Source organism: Saccopteryx bilineata, chromosome 5 (genome assembly GCF_036850765.1).
Source record: "Saccopteryx bilineata isolate mSacBil1 chromosome 5, mSacBil1_pri_phased_curated, whole genome shotgun sequence".
NCBI lineage: Eukaryota > Metazoa > Chordata > Mammalia > Chiroptera > Emballonuridae > Saccopteryx > Saccopteryx bilineata.
In genome coordinates, this window is record NC_089494.1 from 115,628,689 (window position 1) to 115,646,342 (window position 17,654).

Genomic DNA, 17,654 nt, shown 5'->3' on the forward strand with positions numbered 1-17,654 from the left:
CTGCCCCCGCTCGCCCTCATGAGCCCTCAGCTGTGTGAGTGGGGGCACTGCAGCTCAGACCCTAACGCTCACTACTGTAGTCCGAAAAGCTCCTTCCTTCTAAGCGACTCTGCTCTAAGTACCATGGGAGAGCTTGTTTGGCTGGTGTCCTGGTTCCCTTTGCTGGTATTGCTGTTTCCAGGGGAAATATTCACTTCAGATTTCAAAAGTGATTCAGCCCAGGAGTTAGGATGGCTGTCCCTCAAAGTGTTTCTCCCTGTGCCTCCTAGATTACACTCTCTTTTCTTCCCGCTGCTCCGGTCCTCTCCTCTTTTCCCGTCCTCTGGAGCCCTGGGTGAGTGGTTGTGAGAGAGTTTTTCTGTGCGGTCCCTTTAAGAAGAATCCTGGTTCTGAGAAGTCAGTCTCTTTCTCACAAACAGTATCTTGACTTGTTTCCAGCTAAATACTGCCCATATGCCTCTTCTAGGCTCTGGGGCTGCGGCATGGTGCTTTTTTCCTGGGGCTCAGGACCTTCCCCTCTCTGCTAAACTCACTTCCTGCCACATGAGTCTCTCCGGGCTTTTGTTCACACTGGGTTACTGGGCAGCCCTCTGCTACTCCACTTTTCCTACCAGTCTCAGTGTGGCTCCTTCAGTGTTCCTTGGTTAAAGAGTCCTCTTAGTTTAGTCCATAATTGGTTTTTCCAGATGATGTATCTTAAAGTTAAGTTGTAATCCAATTTGATTTTGGGAGGTGGAAGTTGATACTTCCGCCTACTCCATCGCCATCTTGTCCTCTCTTAATAGGTTTTTGTAATCATTTCAATAACACTGTAATATAAATATGATGACTGACAATAGTAATTATTATCAGAGACATGACCCCCTGGTTGCTGGCTTGAGCCCAAAGGTTGCTGGCTTGAAACCCAAGGTTGCTGGCTTGACAAATGGGTAACTGGGTCACTTGTACCATCAGGCACATGTGAGAAAGAATCAATGAACAACTAAAGTGTTATGACATGTGATGCTTTTCATCTCTCTTCTTTTCTGTCTCTCCCTGTTTGTCTGTCTGTCTCTGTCTCTCTCTCCATATATATATATCCCTTTCTGTCTCTCAAATAAAAAGAATATATAAAGAACCCTTATAGTGCAGTAATAAGACATCCTGATTTTAAAAACAAACATATTATTTAAATAGATACTTCTACCAAAAAAGTTATGCAGATGGCTAATAAGTACATGTAAAGATGCTCATTCATCAGTGAAATACAAATTAAAACCACTTTGAAGTGTTTCTCTACACTCCCTAGACCAGCTCCAGTTAAAGAAAATGACAATGCTAAGTGATGGCAAGGAAGCAGATTGCTTAGAAAGGTCATACATGACTGTTGGGAATGCAAACTAGTCAGTGCACCAACTTTGGAAAAGTTAGCAGTTTCTTTTAAGTGTAAACATAGACTTACTATATAATCCAGCAATTCTATTGCTAGATATTTACCCAAGAGAAATGAAAACATAAGTTTATATAAAGATTTGTACGCTAATTTTTATAACTACATAATGCATAACAGCACAAAACAATTTTAAATGTCCATCAGTTGGTGACATAAAGGAATACTATTCAGCAATAAAAATAAACTATTAGTACACTAAACCATATAGATGATCCTGTCCTCAGAACCTGTTACTGAGAATGATGTCAGAGAAATAGCGCCGTAAAGAGTGATACCAATAAATCTCCCCCAAAATTCAACAAGATCTTCAACCAGAGACAGAAAAATCTACTCTTGGAGCCTCCAGTTCTACACTAAACGTGAAGGCAGAGGCAGCAGCAACCCCATACCTGGATCATCAGGCTACTAATTCAGTAAGGAAAGAGTAGGAGAGAGGCTCCGGGAACACAGACTCTCTCATTGACAGAGCCTGCAAATGCTAATGAGCCTTGACCGCCAACGAGACTGAAGCCCAATATATGACATCGCCATAGAGACTTGTCAACTGCAAACCTCTGCCTAAGCATGTCACAGGGGAAAACCAAGGTACAGAGTCACCAACCAGGAAGAGGAGAGAAAAGAAAAAGCAAGAAGATAACCTCTCAAAATCAAGAATAATCCACTGACTTTATAATATATCCCATTTTATTATATTTGTTCATTTGTTTCTCTTATCTTGTCTTGATGATTTTCTTCCACTTCTAATTTGGTGGTTTATTTCTCTGCCGGTCTTACTCTCCCCTCTCCTTGAACTACACTATCCATAAGTGTTACATCTCCCATTATCTTTTCTTTCTTCTTCCTTTCTCTCTATAAGGGTTGCACTCCAAAAACCTTAACTCTCTCTCTCCTTTTATTCTCTTTTCTTCTTTTTGTGTTTTCCTCTTTCTTTTTTTTTCTCCCTCTATATTAGTTTATTCTTTTCTCCTTTACTTTTCCTCTCATTCAGACTTCAATCATGAACAAATTATTTTATCTCGGAGTAAATTTTTCTTTGTGGCACTTAGGGGTTCTTTTATTTCACTATTTAAACTCACTAGCAGTGCTCCCAACTGTGGCTCTCTATTTTATTTAGTTCTTGCTCCACTAAATACAATAGTAATTTTTTAATGTTTTCCCCCTTTTCCTGTTTCCCTCTTATTCCTCTCATCATATCTCTTAGTCAACCATCACCTAAAAGCAAATCATTTTATTCTTGACCCAAATTTTTTTCTTTTTTGCATTTTGTGGGTCCCTACCCCCTTTTTTGCCCCTTTATCACTTCTCCCCAACTCAGGCCCTCCATTATAGGTAGTTTTTGTTCTATTTAGCACAGTATAATTCACAGTTCACCACAAGATTTTTCTCAAGAAGGAGGGGAGAGGAGAGGAGAAGAAAAAAAAGGGAGGGGATAATAATTATTACTTTTTCTTTTTTTAACTTTTTATTCTTTATTAATTCTCATTAATACTATCAACAAAACCACCCTCAGATGCCATTAAGGAAAAGGAAATTGAATATCATGGATACAAAGACAGAGAGGTAGCACAGATAGATGAGGAAAAATCTATGGAGAAAAAATTTAATATATTGAAAACCTTGGAGCTAAACGACAGAGAATTTAAAATAGAAATCCTAAAAATACTCAGAGATATACAAGAAAACACAGAAAGGCAATTTAGGGAGCTCAGAAAACAACTCAATGAACACAAAGAATATATATTTCCAAGGAAATTGAAACTATAAAAACAAATCAAACAGAGATGAAAAACTCAATTCACGAGCTGAAAAACGAGGTAACAAGCTTAGCTAATAGAACAGGCCAGATAGAAGGTAGGATTAGTGAAATAGAAGACAAGCAACTTGAGGCACAACAGAGAGAAGAAGAAAGAGACTCAAAAATTTAAAAAAATGAGAAAGCCCTACAGGAATTGTCTGACTCCATCAAAAAGAATACCATAAGAATAATAGGTATATCAGGCCCTACAGGAATTGTCTGACTCCATCAAAAAGAATACCATAAGAATAATAGGTATATCAGAGGGAGAGGAGAGAGAAAATGGAATGGAGAACATATTCAAACAAATAATAGATGAGAACTTCCCAAGCCTGTGGAGAGAACTAAAGCCTCAAATTCAAGAAGCAAACAGAACTCCGAGTTTTTTTAACCCCAACAAACCTACTCCAAGGGACATCATAGTGAAATTGGCACAAACCAACGACAAAGAAAAAATTCTCAAGGGAGCCAGGGAAAAGAAGAATACAACATATAAAGGAAGGCCCATTACATTATCATCAGATTTCTCAACAGAAACTCTACAAGCTAGAAGAGAGTGGACCCCAATATTTAAAGTCCGGAAAGAGAGGAACTTTCAGCCACGAATACTATACCCATCAAAGCTATCCTTCAAATATGAAGGAGAAATAAAAACATTCACAGATACAGAAAAGATGAGGGAATTTATCATCAGAAAACCCCCACTCCAGGAAATACTAAGGGGTAGTTTTCCAACCAGATAAAAAGAACAAAACCAAACCAAACCACAAGTAAAAGCTCCATCAAGAACACAGTAAAACCAAATTTAAACTGTGACAACATCAAAAAAAAGGGGGGGGGAGGACGATGGAGTGCAGAAGTACTCACAAGATAGTGCACTACAATGAACAGGGTAGGAACCCTTTTCATTACTTAATGATAACCACCATTGAAAAACCACCACAGAAGCACGATTTATAAAAGATAGCAACAGAGGAAAGATGTGTGGAATACAACCAAACAAAAACAAAAGATAGAAAAACGAAAGAGAAGAATCAAACAAGACACAAAACTAACAGAAAGCAATGTATAAAATGGCAATAGGGAACTCACAAGTGTCAATAATTACACTAAATGTAAACGGATTAAACTCACCAATAAAAAGGCACAGAGTAGCAGAACGAATTAAAAAAGAAAATCCAACTGTATGCTGCCTACAAGAAACTCATCTAAGCAACAAGGATAAAAACAAATTCAAAGTGAAAGGCTGGAAAACAATACTCCAAGCAAATAACATCCAAAAAAAAGCAGGCGTAGCAATACTCATAGCTGATAATGCTGACTACAAGACAGCAAAAGTACTCAGAGACAAAAATGATCACTTCATAATGATTAAGGGGACGCTGAATCAAGAAGACATAACAATTCTTAATATATATGCACCAAACCAAGGAGCACCAAAATATATAAGACAGCTACTTATTGACCTTAAAACAAAAACTGACAAAAATACAATCATACTTGGAGACCTCAATACAGCGCTGACGGCTCTAGATCAGTCATCCAAACAGAGAATCAATAAAGATATACTGGCCTTAAACAAAACACTAGAGCACCTGGATATGATAGACATCTACAGGACATTTCATCCCAAAGTGACAGAGTATACATTTTTCTCCAGTGTACATGGATCATTCTCAAGAACTGACCATATGTTGGGCCACAAAAACAACATCAGCAAATTCAGAAAAATCGAAGTTGTACCAAGCATATTTTCTGATCATAAAGCCTTGAAACTAGAATTCAACTGCATAAAAGAGGAAAAAAACCCTACAAAAAAGTAGAAACTAAACAGACCACTTTTAAAAAATGAATGGGTCAAAGAAGAAATAAGCGCAGAGATCAAAAGGTATATACAGACAAATGAAAATGACAATACGACATATCAGAATCTATGGGATGCTGCAAAAGCAGTGATAAGAGGGAAGTTCTTATCACTTTAGGCCTATATGAACAAACAAGAGAGAGCCCAAGTGAACCACTTAACTTCACACCTTAAGGAACTGGAAAAAGAACAAAGACAACCCAAAACCAGCTGAAGAAAGGAGATAATAAAAATCAGAGCAGAAATAAATGAAATAGAGAACAGAAATACTATAGAAAAAATTAATAGAACAAGGAGCTGGTTCTTTGAAAAGATCAACAAAATTGACAAACCCTTGGCAAGACTTACCAAGGAAAAAAGAGAAAGAACTCATATAAACAAATCCAAAATGAAAGAGGAGAAATCACCACGGACATCATAGATATACAAAGAATTATTGTAGAATACTATGAAAAACTTTTTGCCACTAAATTCAACAATCTAGAAGAAATGGATAAAATCCTAGAACAATACTACCTTCCTAGACTGAGTCAAGAAGAACTGGAAAGCCTAAACAGACCAATTAGTAGGGAAGAAATAGAAAAATCTATTAAAAACCTCCCCCAAAATAAAAGTCCAGGCCCAGACGGTTATACTAGCAAATTCTATCAAACATTCAAAGTCTTCCAAAAAATTGAAGAAGCAAGACTTCCAAACACATATTATGAGGCCAACATAACCCTCATACCGAAACCGGGCAAGGACAGCACAAAAAAAGAAAACTACAGACCAATATCTCTAATGAATACAGATGCTAAAATACTAAACAAAATACTAGCAAATCGAATATAACAACATATTAAAAAAATAATACATCAAGATCAAGTGGGATTCATCCCAGAATCTCAAGGATGGTTCAACATACGTAAAACGGTTAACATAATACACCATATCAACAAAACAAAGAACAAAAACCACATGTTCTTATCAATAGATGCAGAAAAGGCATTCGATAAAATACAACAGTTTTATGTTTAAGATTCTCAACAAAATGGGTATAGAAGGAAAATATCTCAACATGATAAAGGCCATATATGACAAACCGTCAGCTTGCATCATATTAAATGGCACAAAAGTGAAGGCTTTCCCCCTTACATCACGAACAAGACAGGATTGTCCACTCTCCCCACTCTTACTTAATGTGGTGCTAGAGGTTCTAGCCAGAGCAATCAGACAAGACAAAGAAATAAAAGGCATCCATATCAGAAAAGAAGAAGTAAAGGTATCACTTTTTGCACATGATCTGATCCTATACATCGAAAACCCCAAAGAATCTACAAAAAGACTACTAGAAACAACAGTAAGGTCGCAGGATACAAAATTAACATACAAAAGTCCATAGCCTTTCTATATGCCAACAATGAAACATTTGAGAACGAACTCAAAAAAATAATCCCCTTCACGATTGCAACAACAACAACAAAAATACCTAGGAATAAACATAACAAAGATGTAAAGGACCTATATAACGAAAACTACAAACCATTGTTAAGGGAAATTGAAAAAGATACAATGAGATGGAAGAATATTCCTTGCTCTTGGATAGGAAGAATAAATATAATCAAGATGGCCATATTACCCAAAGCAATATACAAATTAAACAATTCCCATCAAAATTCCAGTGACATTTTTTAAAGAAATGGAACAAAAAATCATCAGATTTATATGGAACTATAAAACACCCGAATAGCCAAAGCAATCCTAAAGAAAAAGAACGAAGCTGGGGGCATTACAATACCTGACTTCAAACTATATTATAGAGCCACGACAATCAAAACAGCATGGTGTTGGCAGAAAAATAGACACTCAGACCAATGGAACAGAATAGAAAGTCCAGAAATAAAACCACATATATATGGTCAAATAATTTTTGATAAAGGGGCCAACAACACACAATGGAGAAAAGAAAGCCTCTTCAACAAATGGTGCTGGGAAAACTGGAAAGCCACATGCAAAAGAATGAAACTCGACTACAGTTTGTCCCCTTGTACTAAAAGTAATTCAAAATGGATCAAAGACCTAAATATAAGACCTGAAACAATAAAATGCATAGAAGAAAACATAGGTTTTAAACTCATGACCTTGGGTTTAAAGAGCATTTTATGAATTTGACTCCAAAGGCAAGGGAAGTGAAGGCAAAAATAGATGAATGGGACTACATCTGACTAAGAAGTTTTTGCTCAGCAAGAGAAACTGACAACAAAATAAACAGCCAACTAAATGGGAAATGATATTTTCAAACAACAGCTCAGATAGGGGCCTAATATCCAAAATATACAAAGAAGTCATAAAACTCACAACAAACAAACAATCCAATAAAAAAATGGGAAGAGGACATGAACAGATACTTCTCTCAGGAAGAAATACAAATGGCCAACAAATGTATGAAAAGATGCTCATCTTCATTAGTTATTACAGAAATGCAAATCAAAACTGCAATGAGATACCACCTCACACCTGTTAGATTAGCTATTATTAACAAGACAGGGAAGAGCAAATGTTGGAGAGGCTGTGGAGAAAAAGGAACCCTCATTCACTCTTGGTGGGAATGTGTAAAGTAGTACAACCATTATGGAAGAAAGTATGGTGGTTCCTCAAAAAACTGAAAATAGAACTACCTTATGACCCAGCAATCCCTCTACTGGGTATATACCCCCAAAACTCAGAAACATTGATACGTAAAGACACATGCAGCCCCATGTTCATTGCAGCATTGTTCACAGTGGCCAAGACATGGAAACCACCAAAAAGCCCTTCAATAGAAGACTGGATAAAGAAGATGTGGCACATATACACTATGGAATACTACTCAGCCATAAGAAATGATGATATCGGATCATCTACAACAAAATGGTGGGATCTTGTTAACATTATACGAAGTGAAATAAGTCAATCAGAAAAAACCAAGAACTGCATTATTCCATACGTAGTTGGGACATAAAAATGAGACTAAGAGATACTGATAAGAGTGTGGTGTTTATGGAGGGGGGGAGGAAAAGGGGGAGGGGGAGGGGCACAAAGAAAACTAGATAGAAGGTGACGGAGGACAATCTGACTTTGGGTGATGGGTATGCAACATAATTGATTGACAAGATAACCTGCACATATTTTCTTTAAACACCTGATTTACTGATGTCACCATAGTAAAATTAATTAAAAAATAAAAATATAAAAACCAAGAAAACCCACGATGCTGATTATTTAGAAACCAGACTCAAAAGACTAAACATACTTTTTTTCTATTATATGAAATTTTAGAAAACATAAATTATAGATAAAACAGACCAGGTTTTAGGACTGAAAAGCAGAGGAGGCAATTGACTGCAAAAAGGCCAACAGGGGACAGCATTTTGAGGTTATGGAAATGTTACATGGTGAGTTTATTCAATGGAAATTATATAGCCAAATACATTGTTCAAAATGCATTGAATTTTTTGCATGAAATTGGTGTATTTCATTGTATATGTAAATCATATCTGCATAGCTCATAAAAGAAAACTGAAGATCAATGAGTATTTCATGTCACATCTTCTAAATGTTTCCTCTGTAATTCAAACTGTGGTATGTTCAGAAAAGAAGGTATAACAATTTAATTCATGGTCCCTGCCTTTAAATTGATACCAAAAAATTTATTATAAAACAGAAGAAAATTTATTGATAGGTGTTTAACTTTATGATTTTAGTGAAGACAACTTTTTAAATTCTTTATTTTAGATTTCATATAAATGTCAAAATTAGAAATAATTTTTTTCAGATGATGTGGATTAAAATACCATGATAATCTAAAGTTTTTGTTATTGTCAAAATTCTATGTTGTATACATAGTCCCTTACTATTATTAAATAAAGATTCTAAAAGTTGGCAAATTGCTTTCGAAACACAAAAGATACAGTCTCTACAGAAAATTTTAATGGCTCTATAATATTTGAGATGGTCTTTTAAGGATAAATAAAAATTTCCTCAGTGAAAATGACATATGGAGGAGACACATGTGTAGAGGGTTCAGTTGGGGAATTTAAGATAGAGGTACCAAGTATGTGCAGAGACCTAATAATATGAAAAGACACGGCAAGTCGAGGAAATGTTGAACTATTTTTTTGGTTTTTCCTTTAGTTTTGTTCAGTGAGTATAGAAGCAAGGGAAAAAGAATTTAGGAAGATGATGCTAAGGAGAGAAATTGGATTTAGAATGGGAAGAATCTTAATGTATTCTATATGCTCCGAAATTGGTATATTTTATTGATAAATATGCTTGGAGCTAGTTTAATGTTAAGAAATAGAATTCATTTTTCAAAGTCATCATACAATTTAGGTTAGAAAAAAAAGGGACATGAGCATTTAAGATATTGATTGGAAAACCTTATATTATGTAGTGTTTATTTTAAACTTTGTTTTCAAGAATTAAACTACATAGGTAGGATTTAAAGTTGTTAAAGCTACTAAATTTACATAATCATGGAACTTAATGTCTTTTGATCATAACAACTCATAACAGTACATATTGCAACAAATACATTTATAAATATACCACAAATAGCCGTGATTTTAAGATCCAATATCAAATGACTGCTAAGGGAAATCAGTAGAGCCTATGATAATCATTAAATATATGACTTAGTTTTAGTTCTTAAAATTTGAGTATTTTTACAAAAGCAACATACTTCTCACTAATACTCTGTGTGAACAAGAGATCATATTATTAACCTCATCACCTGTATTAAGTTGGTGTTTGTAGAATTACCATCGCCTTTAAATTGATATTTTAGGAAAGCAGTGTATAAAAAAATCTGACAGTGACCCTGATGAAAACTGATAGTGACCCTGACCTGTGGTAGCACAGTGGACAAAGCGTCAACCTGGAATGCTGAGGTCATTCGTTTGAGACCCCGGGCTTTCCTGGGTCAAGGCACATACGAAAGCAACTACTATGAGTAGGTGCGCTTCGTACCTCTTCCCTCCCCTCCCCTCTCCTCCCCTCCCCTCCCCATCAATAAAATATTTTTTAAAAAGAAAATTGATGACTACAGCTCTAAGTGGTATCATGTACATTTCAGCTACTTTTATTTAATGTTAATATTTTTAATTAAATATTTAAATATCACCAAAAAGTAAATGGTGGAATTACAAAATTTCTACAGAAATTAAGAGTTTAGAGTAAAGCTGGAAGTTTTATAACTGATAGCTTTATAATATAAGATCAAGGCAAGGGGGGAGAATTTCTCATGCATTTTAATGCATTTTATCAATAGTAGAACCCTGTAAATTGGGTGTTATTAGCATTCTTTTCACAGATAAGGAATGAGAAATGCCAGAGAAGTTGACTGATATGAAGTTAAACAGCTGATAAGTGTGAAGCAGAACTTTAAATGTAGGTCTTTCTGATCCTGAAACACAAGCTTCTCACCTCTTCTCTCAAAATTAGTGCGACATGTAGAAAAAGTAGTGTACCACATAGTAAATATGTTCCTCATATCTTTTCATGTTGGTTTCCCTAAATTATCAAGTTCAGGTTTATACTTTAAAAATATTGAGTAGTGAATTGGGGTTACTTGTATTCTGAAATTAGAATACAATTAAAATTCATTAAAATTAATGCTAATCAAAAATATTTAAGAAAATAAAATTGGGAGGGGAGAGTTCTGGTTTCAAGTCTAGCAGGTAAAAAACTTGAAAGTCATCACTCCTGTTCTTATAAGAAAAAAAAACTGAAAATCAACAATTCTTTCTAGATCCCTCAAAGAATTCAGCACACAAGGCAAACTGCAGCTCTGAAAACTGGAGAGACAGATGAATATAAAGAATGACAGTTTACCAGGACTAGAAACCACTGCTGCAGCCAGCACCTGGTAGGAATACTTAAAGGGTATTTGACTAATTGCTGGAGACTGAGCAAAGACTAGCTTGAGAGATGAAAACTCTTGAAGTCTTAGCCTTAAGAAGGCCCCCATGCTTTCATAAGTTTTACTATCAGGTGCCCACCAGGTTCTCAAATTGAAAACTAGAGAGAAACCTACTTATGCTCTGTGTGGTTGAGGGATGGTGATATTGGTGAGCAGGGAAGTAACCATTTCTTTTTTTAATTTATTTATTTTAGAGAGGAAGGGAGAGAGAGAAAGAGAGAGAGAGAGAGAGAGAGAAATGTTGAGGTGTTCCTGCATGTGCCCTGACCAGGGATCGAACTGGCAACTTTTGTGCATTGGGATGATGCTTGAACCAAATGAGCCATCTGGTCAGGACAGAAGTAACTATTTAAAATATGCTCAGAGCTTTCTGTTCTCTTTAGCAAAGGTCTTCCCTCAAGGAAATCTGTTTTACCAATACTTAACCAACATGGGTTTTTATCAATAAGAACCTAATCAAAGTGGGGGAAGTAATATACCCATTTCCAGCCCCCTCTGTATTTGTCTCACCTGAGAAGAGGGTGAGCTGAAAAGCACTAAAGGTCATAGCCAGGGGTCACAGACCACTAAACCACTGAGACCTAATTATAGGACTAAAGAATGATTTCTCCAAACCCACACCTTACTACCATATCAACAGGGCTCCTGTATAACAAGGGATTACAATTTAAATAACCACATGGTTTATACTACATAAGTAGTCTGTAGGGAAATCCAGAAACAACATGGGATACAAAAAAGCAAAGATAGGAGAGAAAATAGCCTCATACACTTACCTAACAAATTGTTGCTTTGAAGAAGAGACAATTTGATTGCTTTTGTTTCTAATTAATTTATGCCCCAGGGCATTATTGAAAACAATAGAGGAGTCTGGGTAATTAGAGGAGTGATACAGCTGGGTGTGCTTATTGAAAGACTGGGGTGATTGGTACCACTGTCATTTTAGGATTACTGTGGGCATTTCCAAAGCGGTGTCTTCCTGAAGAGCAATAGCAGAAGCTTAACACTAGGAGTTGAAGGGTGAGGATAGAGTTCATGAAAATAATCCAGCAAATAACAGAACAAGATGTGGGAAAGGGAAACCATTATCATGATTACTGCTATATAATATGTACAACATTGTTTCCAACAGAATATTCATGCAAAGATAAAAGAAATTGGCTTGTACACCAGAAAAACAAGAAGTAGTTATTAGTATGCTTGTGCTTAATAACAGTTTCCAAATACATGAGACAAAAAATAAAGGAGAAATAGACAATTCTACAAAAGTATGTGGAGATTTGAGCATCCTTCTCTGCTATCAATAAACTAGATAGTAAAATATTAGCTGAAGTACATTTTAGCACTATCAATTATCTTGACTTAATTGATATTTATGCAATACTATACCCAACAACAGCAGAATACATATTTTTTCAAGTGCATGTGATTTATTATGGTCAGAAAATATGCTGACCATTAAACAGCCTAAATAATTTTTGTGTGAGAAAGGAGACAGAGAGATGAGAAACATCACTTGTAATTTCAGCACTGTAGTTGTTCATTGATTGCTTTCTTATAGTGCCTTGACTGGAGGATTCCAGCAGAGCCAGTGACCCCTTGCTCAAGCCAGTAACCATGGTGTTATGTCAGTGATCCCATGCTTAAGCTGGTGACCCCACACTCAAATTAGTGAGCCTGTGCTCAAGCTGGATGAGCCCATGCTCAAGCCAGCAATTTTGGGGTTTTGAACCTGGGACCTCAGTGCCCCAGGCCAGCACTCTCACCTCTGCACCATATATGCAGTGAGCATATAAACCAATTGTGATATATACATAGAATGGAATACTTCTCATCAAGAAAGAGAATTACTGAAAAAAACATAGCAGTAGATATGAATCGCTAAATAAATAATCTGAGTTAAAGAATGATAAGAGTACATACTATATGATTCCATTCATATAAATTCTAGAAAATGCAAAACTAATATATAGTGATGGAATCCTGGTCAGTTGTTACCTTGGCAGGCAGATTACAGTGGCAGAAGTAATCTTTTGGATATGGTGTGGATATAGATAGTCACTCTCTTGATGATAATGATAATTGAACATGTATATCTGTAAAAATGTTACTTATCAAATTGTACACTTCAAATGTGCATAGTTCATTGAGTGTCAAATTATACTTAATAAAGTGGTTTTCAAGAGGGGAAAGAGCCTGACCAGGCGGTGGCGCAGTGGATAGAGCATTGGACTGGGATGTGAAGGACCCAGATTCAAGACCCTGAAGTCGCCAGCTTGAGCACAGGCTCATCTGGTTTGAGCAAAAAGCTCACCAAGGTCACTGGCTCTAGCAAGGGTTTGCTCAGTCTGCCGTAGTCCCACAGTCAAGGCACATATGAGAAAGCAATCAATGAACAACTAAGGTGTCGCAATGAAAAACTAATGATTGATGCTTCTCATTTCTCTCCGTTCCTGTTCCTGTCTGTCTGTCCCTATCTATCCCTCTCTTTGACGTTCTCTCTGTCTCTGTAAAAAAAAAAAAAAAAAAGAGGGGAAAGAAATAAACACAACAATGATAAAGGTAACCACTAAAACAATAAAAAATAATTACATAGTTGCCATTTCAGGAGAAACACATAAAACTTTGGAAAAATAGAAAGCAAAATATGCTATGATAGATATAAATACAAACATATCTGTTATTACTAAAATAATAAATGTATTGAACCCTAAAATTAAAAGGCATAGGTTATGAAATTGCATTTTGTATAGATTTATTGATGTATGTATTGCTTACATATCATATATGTGCTTATCAAAGTATAAAAGAATGATTTTTAGTTTATTTACAGAGTACGACATGGCCATAACCTAATTTTGAAGCATTTTTATTATCCCCAGAAGATACTTTGTAACAATTAGTAGTCATTCCTCATCCCCTTCCCTGCCTCCCACCTACCCCTGGCTCTAGGCAGCCACTAATCTGCTTCCCCAAGATTGGGGATGTTCTGTGCTTTATTTCTTTAAATAAACTGTCAGCCCCATTGTCCCTCTTCTAGAATCTTGGTTATTCTAATATTTATCTTTTTGCTAGAATCATTTAGCTCATGTAGATTTTTATCACCAATTTTAAATCTTTGTTTCTTCTTCTGCTGAAAGCTTCTTGAATATTCAAACTTAGAATTATCTTGAAAATATTTAGAATGATGATTGTGCCAGGATCCCAAACCAAGTTTTGTTAAGTGAGATTGAATCTCTTGGTCTCAAGACTTTTAGGGTTGTTTGTTTATAGATAGTTGAGAGGAAGGGTGATAGTGAGGCAGACTCACACATGTGTCCTGACCGGGATCCACTGGCAACCTCCTCTGGGGCCTATGATCAAATCAACTAAGCTATTTTTAGCACCTGAGGCTGTTGCTCCAAAGGAGCTATCCTCAGCAACTGGGGCCCCTCTAGCCACTGGCTGTGTGAGGGGAAGAGAAAAAGAAAGGGGAGAGGTGGGGAAAACAGATGGTCACTTCTGTGTGCCCTGATGGTATCAAACACAGGACATCCATATGTCAGGCCAATGCTCTATCCACTGAGCCACCAGCCAGGAAAAGACTTTTAGGTTTAAAGGTCTAAAAAGATCTGGGTATTACTATAGGCTTAAAATAGGAGGAAAAACTATTTTGCTGATATTGATTATGCTAATGATGCTTTGAGAACTCTCTTACAGTATTATATGAGAAGAAAGGTAAAAATTTTTTAATCATTTTAATACTAAATTAAGAAATTTTAGGATCATTGCTTAAAACCTTGACATCTTTCATTTTCCTCTAAATGTTACCTTATAGTTTTTATTTATTTAATTTTTAAAGTTTGGTTTTTTTTAGGATAGTTTTAGATTCACAACAAAATTGAGAAGAAGGTACAGAAATTTCCTTATATCCCCTGCCCTCCACACATCCATATACTCTCCATTAACAACATTCACTATAATGGTGCCTTGTTTACCAAGGATGAAACTTACATGGACACATCATAGTTTACATTGAGGTTTACTCTTGGTGTTATGCCTTCGACAAACACATAATGACATGTCCATTATTATCATACAGAGAGGTTTCACTGCCTGAAGAATCTTCTGTGCTCTGCCTAATCATTTCCCTACCTACTCTTGTTACCACTGATCTCTTTCCTCTTCTCCACAGTTTTGCCTTTTCCAGAATGTCATATAGTAGAATCATGCAGTTTGTAGCCTTTGATATTGGCTTAACTTAGTAATATATATCTACTTTATATCCATATCTTTTCATGACTTGATAACATTTCTTTTTAGAGCTGAATAATATTCCATTGTCCAGATGTACCAGAGTTTATTCATTTATTCACCTACTGAAAGACATTTTTTTTTCTTCTAAGTTTTAGCAATTATGAGTAAAACTGCTATTAACATCTATGTGCAGATTTTTGTGGGGATATAAGTTCCCAGTTCCTTTGGTTAAATTCCAAAGAGGGCAATTTCTATATGGTAGTACAAGTATGTTTAGTTTTGTAAGAAACTGCCAAAGGTCTTCTACAGAGAAAGAGGGAGAAAGATCATAGTTGCTTCACTTTAGTTGTTCATTGATTGCTTTTTGTATGTGCCTTGACTGAGCAGACTCAGAGTTTTGAATCGGCAACTTCAGCATTCCAGGTCGACGCTCTACCCATTGCGCCACCACAGGTCAGGCCCAACTATTTATCTTCTTTGGTTAGGTGTCTGTTTAGGACTTTGGCTCACTTTTTATTGGGCTGTTTGTGTTTTTATTGTTGAATTTAAAGAGTTGTCTGTATATTTTGGATAATCTTTTCTCAGATATGTCTTTTACAAATATTTTCTCCTAGTCTGTGGCTTATCTTCTGATTTATTGCCTCTCACAGAGAAGTTTTTAATTTTAATGAAATCCAGCTTATCATTTATTTCTGTCACGAAGAATGTTTTTGGTGTTACGTCTATAAGCCCATTACCATACCCAGGATCATTTAATTTTTCTCCAATGTTATGTTTAGGAGTTTTATAGTTTTGTATGTTATAAGTAGGTCTCTGATCCATTTTGAGTTAAGTTTTGTGAAAGTTTTTTTTTGTTTGTTTTTGTTTTTTGTATTTTTCTGAAGCTGGAAACAGGGAGAGACAGTCAGACAGACTCCCGCATGCGTCCGACCGGGATCCACCCGGCACGCCCACCAGGGGCGATGCTCTGCCCACCAGGGGGCGATGCTCTGCCACTCCGGGGCGTCGCTCTGTTGCGACCAGAGCCACTCTAGCGCCTGGGGCAGAGGCCAAGGAGCCATCCCCAGCGCCCGGGCCATCTTTGCTCCAATGGAGCCTTGGCTGCGGGAGGGGAAGAAAGAGACAGAGAGGAAGGAGGGGGGAGGGTGGAGAAGCAAATGGGCACTTCTCCTATGTGCCCTGGCTGGAAATCGAACCCGGGTACCCCGCACACCAGGCCGACGCTCTACTGCTGAGCCAACTGGCCAGGGCCAGTTTTGTGAAAGTTTTAAATCTGTCTAAATTTTTTTTTTTTGCATGTGGATGTTCAGTTGTTCCAGCACTCTTTGTTGAGGAAACTGTCTTTGCTTCATAGTATTGCCTTTGCTCCTTTCTCAAAGATTATTTGACTATATTCATGGAAATTGGTGTCTGAGCTCTTTCACCATTTTTCTCTGTATATGTTACCTGACCACTAGTCACTTAGTAGCATTCTCAGTTATCAGATCTTAGGGCTTGTGTTCAGATAACCCTTATTTTACTTAATAATAGCTCCAGAGAGCAGAAGTACTTATGCTAGCAATTTGGATATGCCAAAGAGAAGCCGTAAATTCCTTTCTTTAAGTGATAAAGTGAGTATGTATAGGTAAAAATATTGTAGCATAGATACTTTATACTATCTGCAGTTTCAAACATTCACTGGGGTGTTGGCATTTATCCCTTGCAAGGGGACTATTATATAGGTCTATAGATCAAGTATTTCTTTCTGTTTGAGTTTTGGCAGATAGTATCTTTCAAAGAATTGGTTCATTTCATTGAAGTTATCAAATTTGTGGGCATAGACTTTATAATATTCTTTTATAATGCTTTTAATATCAGTGGGATTTAAAGTGATGTCTACTCTTTTATTTCTGATAGTAGTAATTATGCGTTCTCTTTTTCTTAATCTGCCTAGAGGCTTATTAATTTTATTGATCTTTTCAAAGAATTATTTTCTTAATTTGCTATTTATATATCTTTATTCAGTATTTTAAATATTTCATTCTCTTTTTATCCAGGCTGAAGATTGTAAAAATTTCATTTAAGTGCAAACAGTTTTTTATTCAACTTAGAAAAGAATTGGTGAGTATTATATAATAATTATTAATATAAATGAAGTCTTAAGGCATGACAGCTCACTTATGATAAAACTTTTAGTGTGAGTGAAAGTATTATTAATACTTGATAACTGCCTCTTGAGTTAATTAATTCATATTTTATGGCAAAATGTCTTTATTTCCCCAGTGTTTCTATGGTTGTGATTTAAAGTTCTTCTAGTTGTTTGTCCTGCCATCTCATGAATGTAGAAACTGATCTCAATTGTGATGTTCATTATCACTTGCCAGGGCCCTTTCATGAGGACAGTAACTGA

At 36.2% G+C, this 17,654-nt stretch overlaps 1 protein-coding gene across 8 annotated transcripts in view; it reads left to right on the plus strand.

Moving 5' to 3' along the window:
* The window catches only part of PTPN4 (protein tyrosine phosphatase non-receptor type 4), a 215,378-nt gene that overhangs the window by 108,122 nt on the left and 89,602 nt on the right, over positions 1-17,654 (plus strand). For all 8 annotated transcript variants that reach the window (XR_010725661.1, XM_066233164.1, XM_066233163.1 and 5 more), the window contains one exon: positions 17,302-17,365. Coding sequence is in view for 7 of the 8 variants with exons in the window: in XM_066233164.1 (XP_066089261.1) it covers positions 17,302-17,365 (64 nt within the window). In the remaining variant the exon portion in view is untranslated. The remainder of the gene's footprint in view (positions 1-17,301; positions 17,366-17,654) is intronic.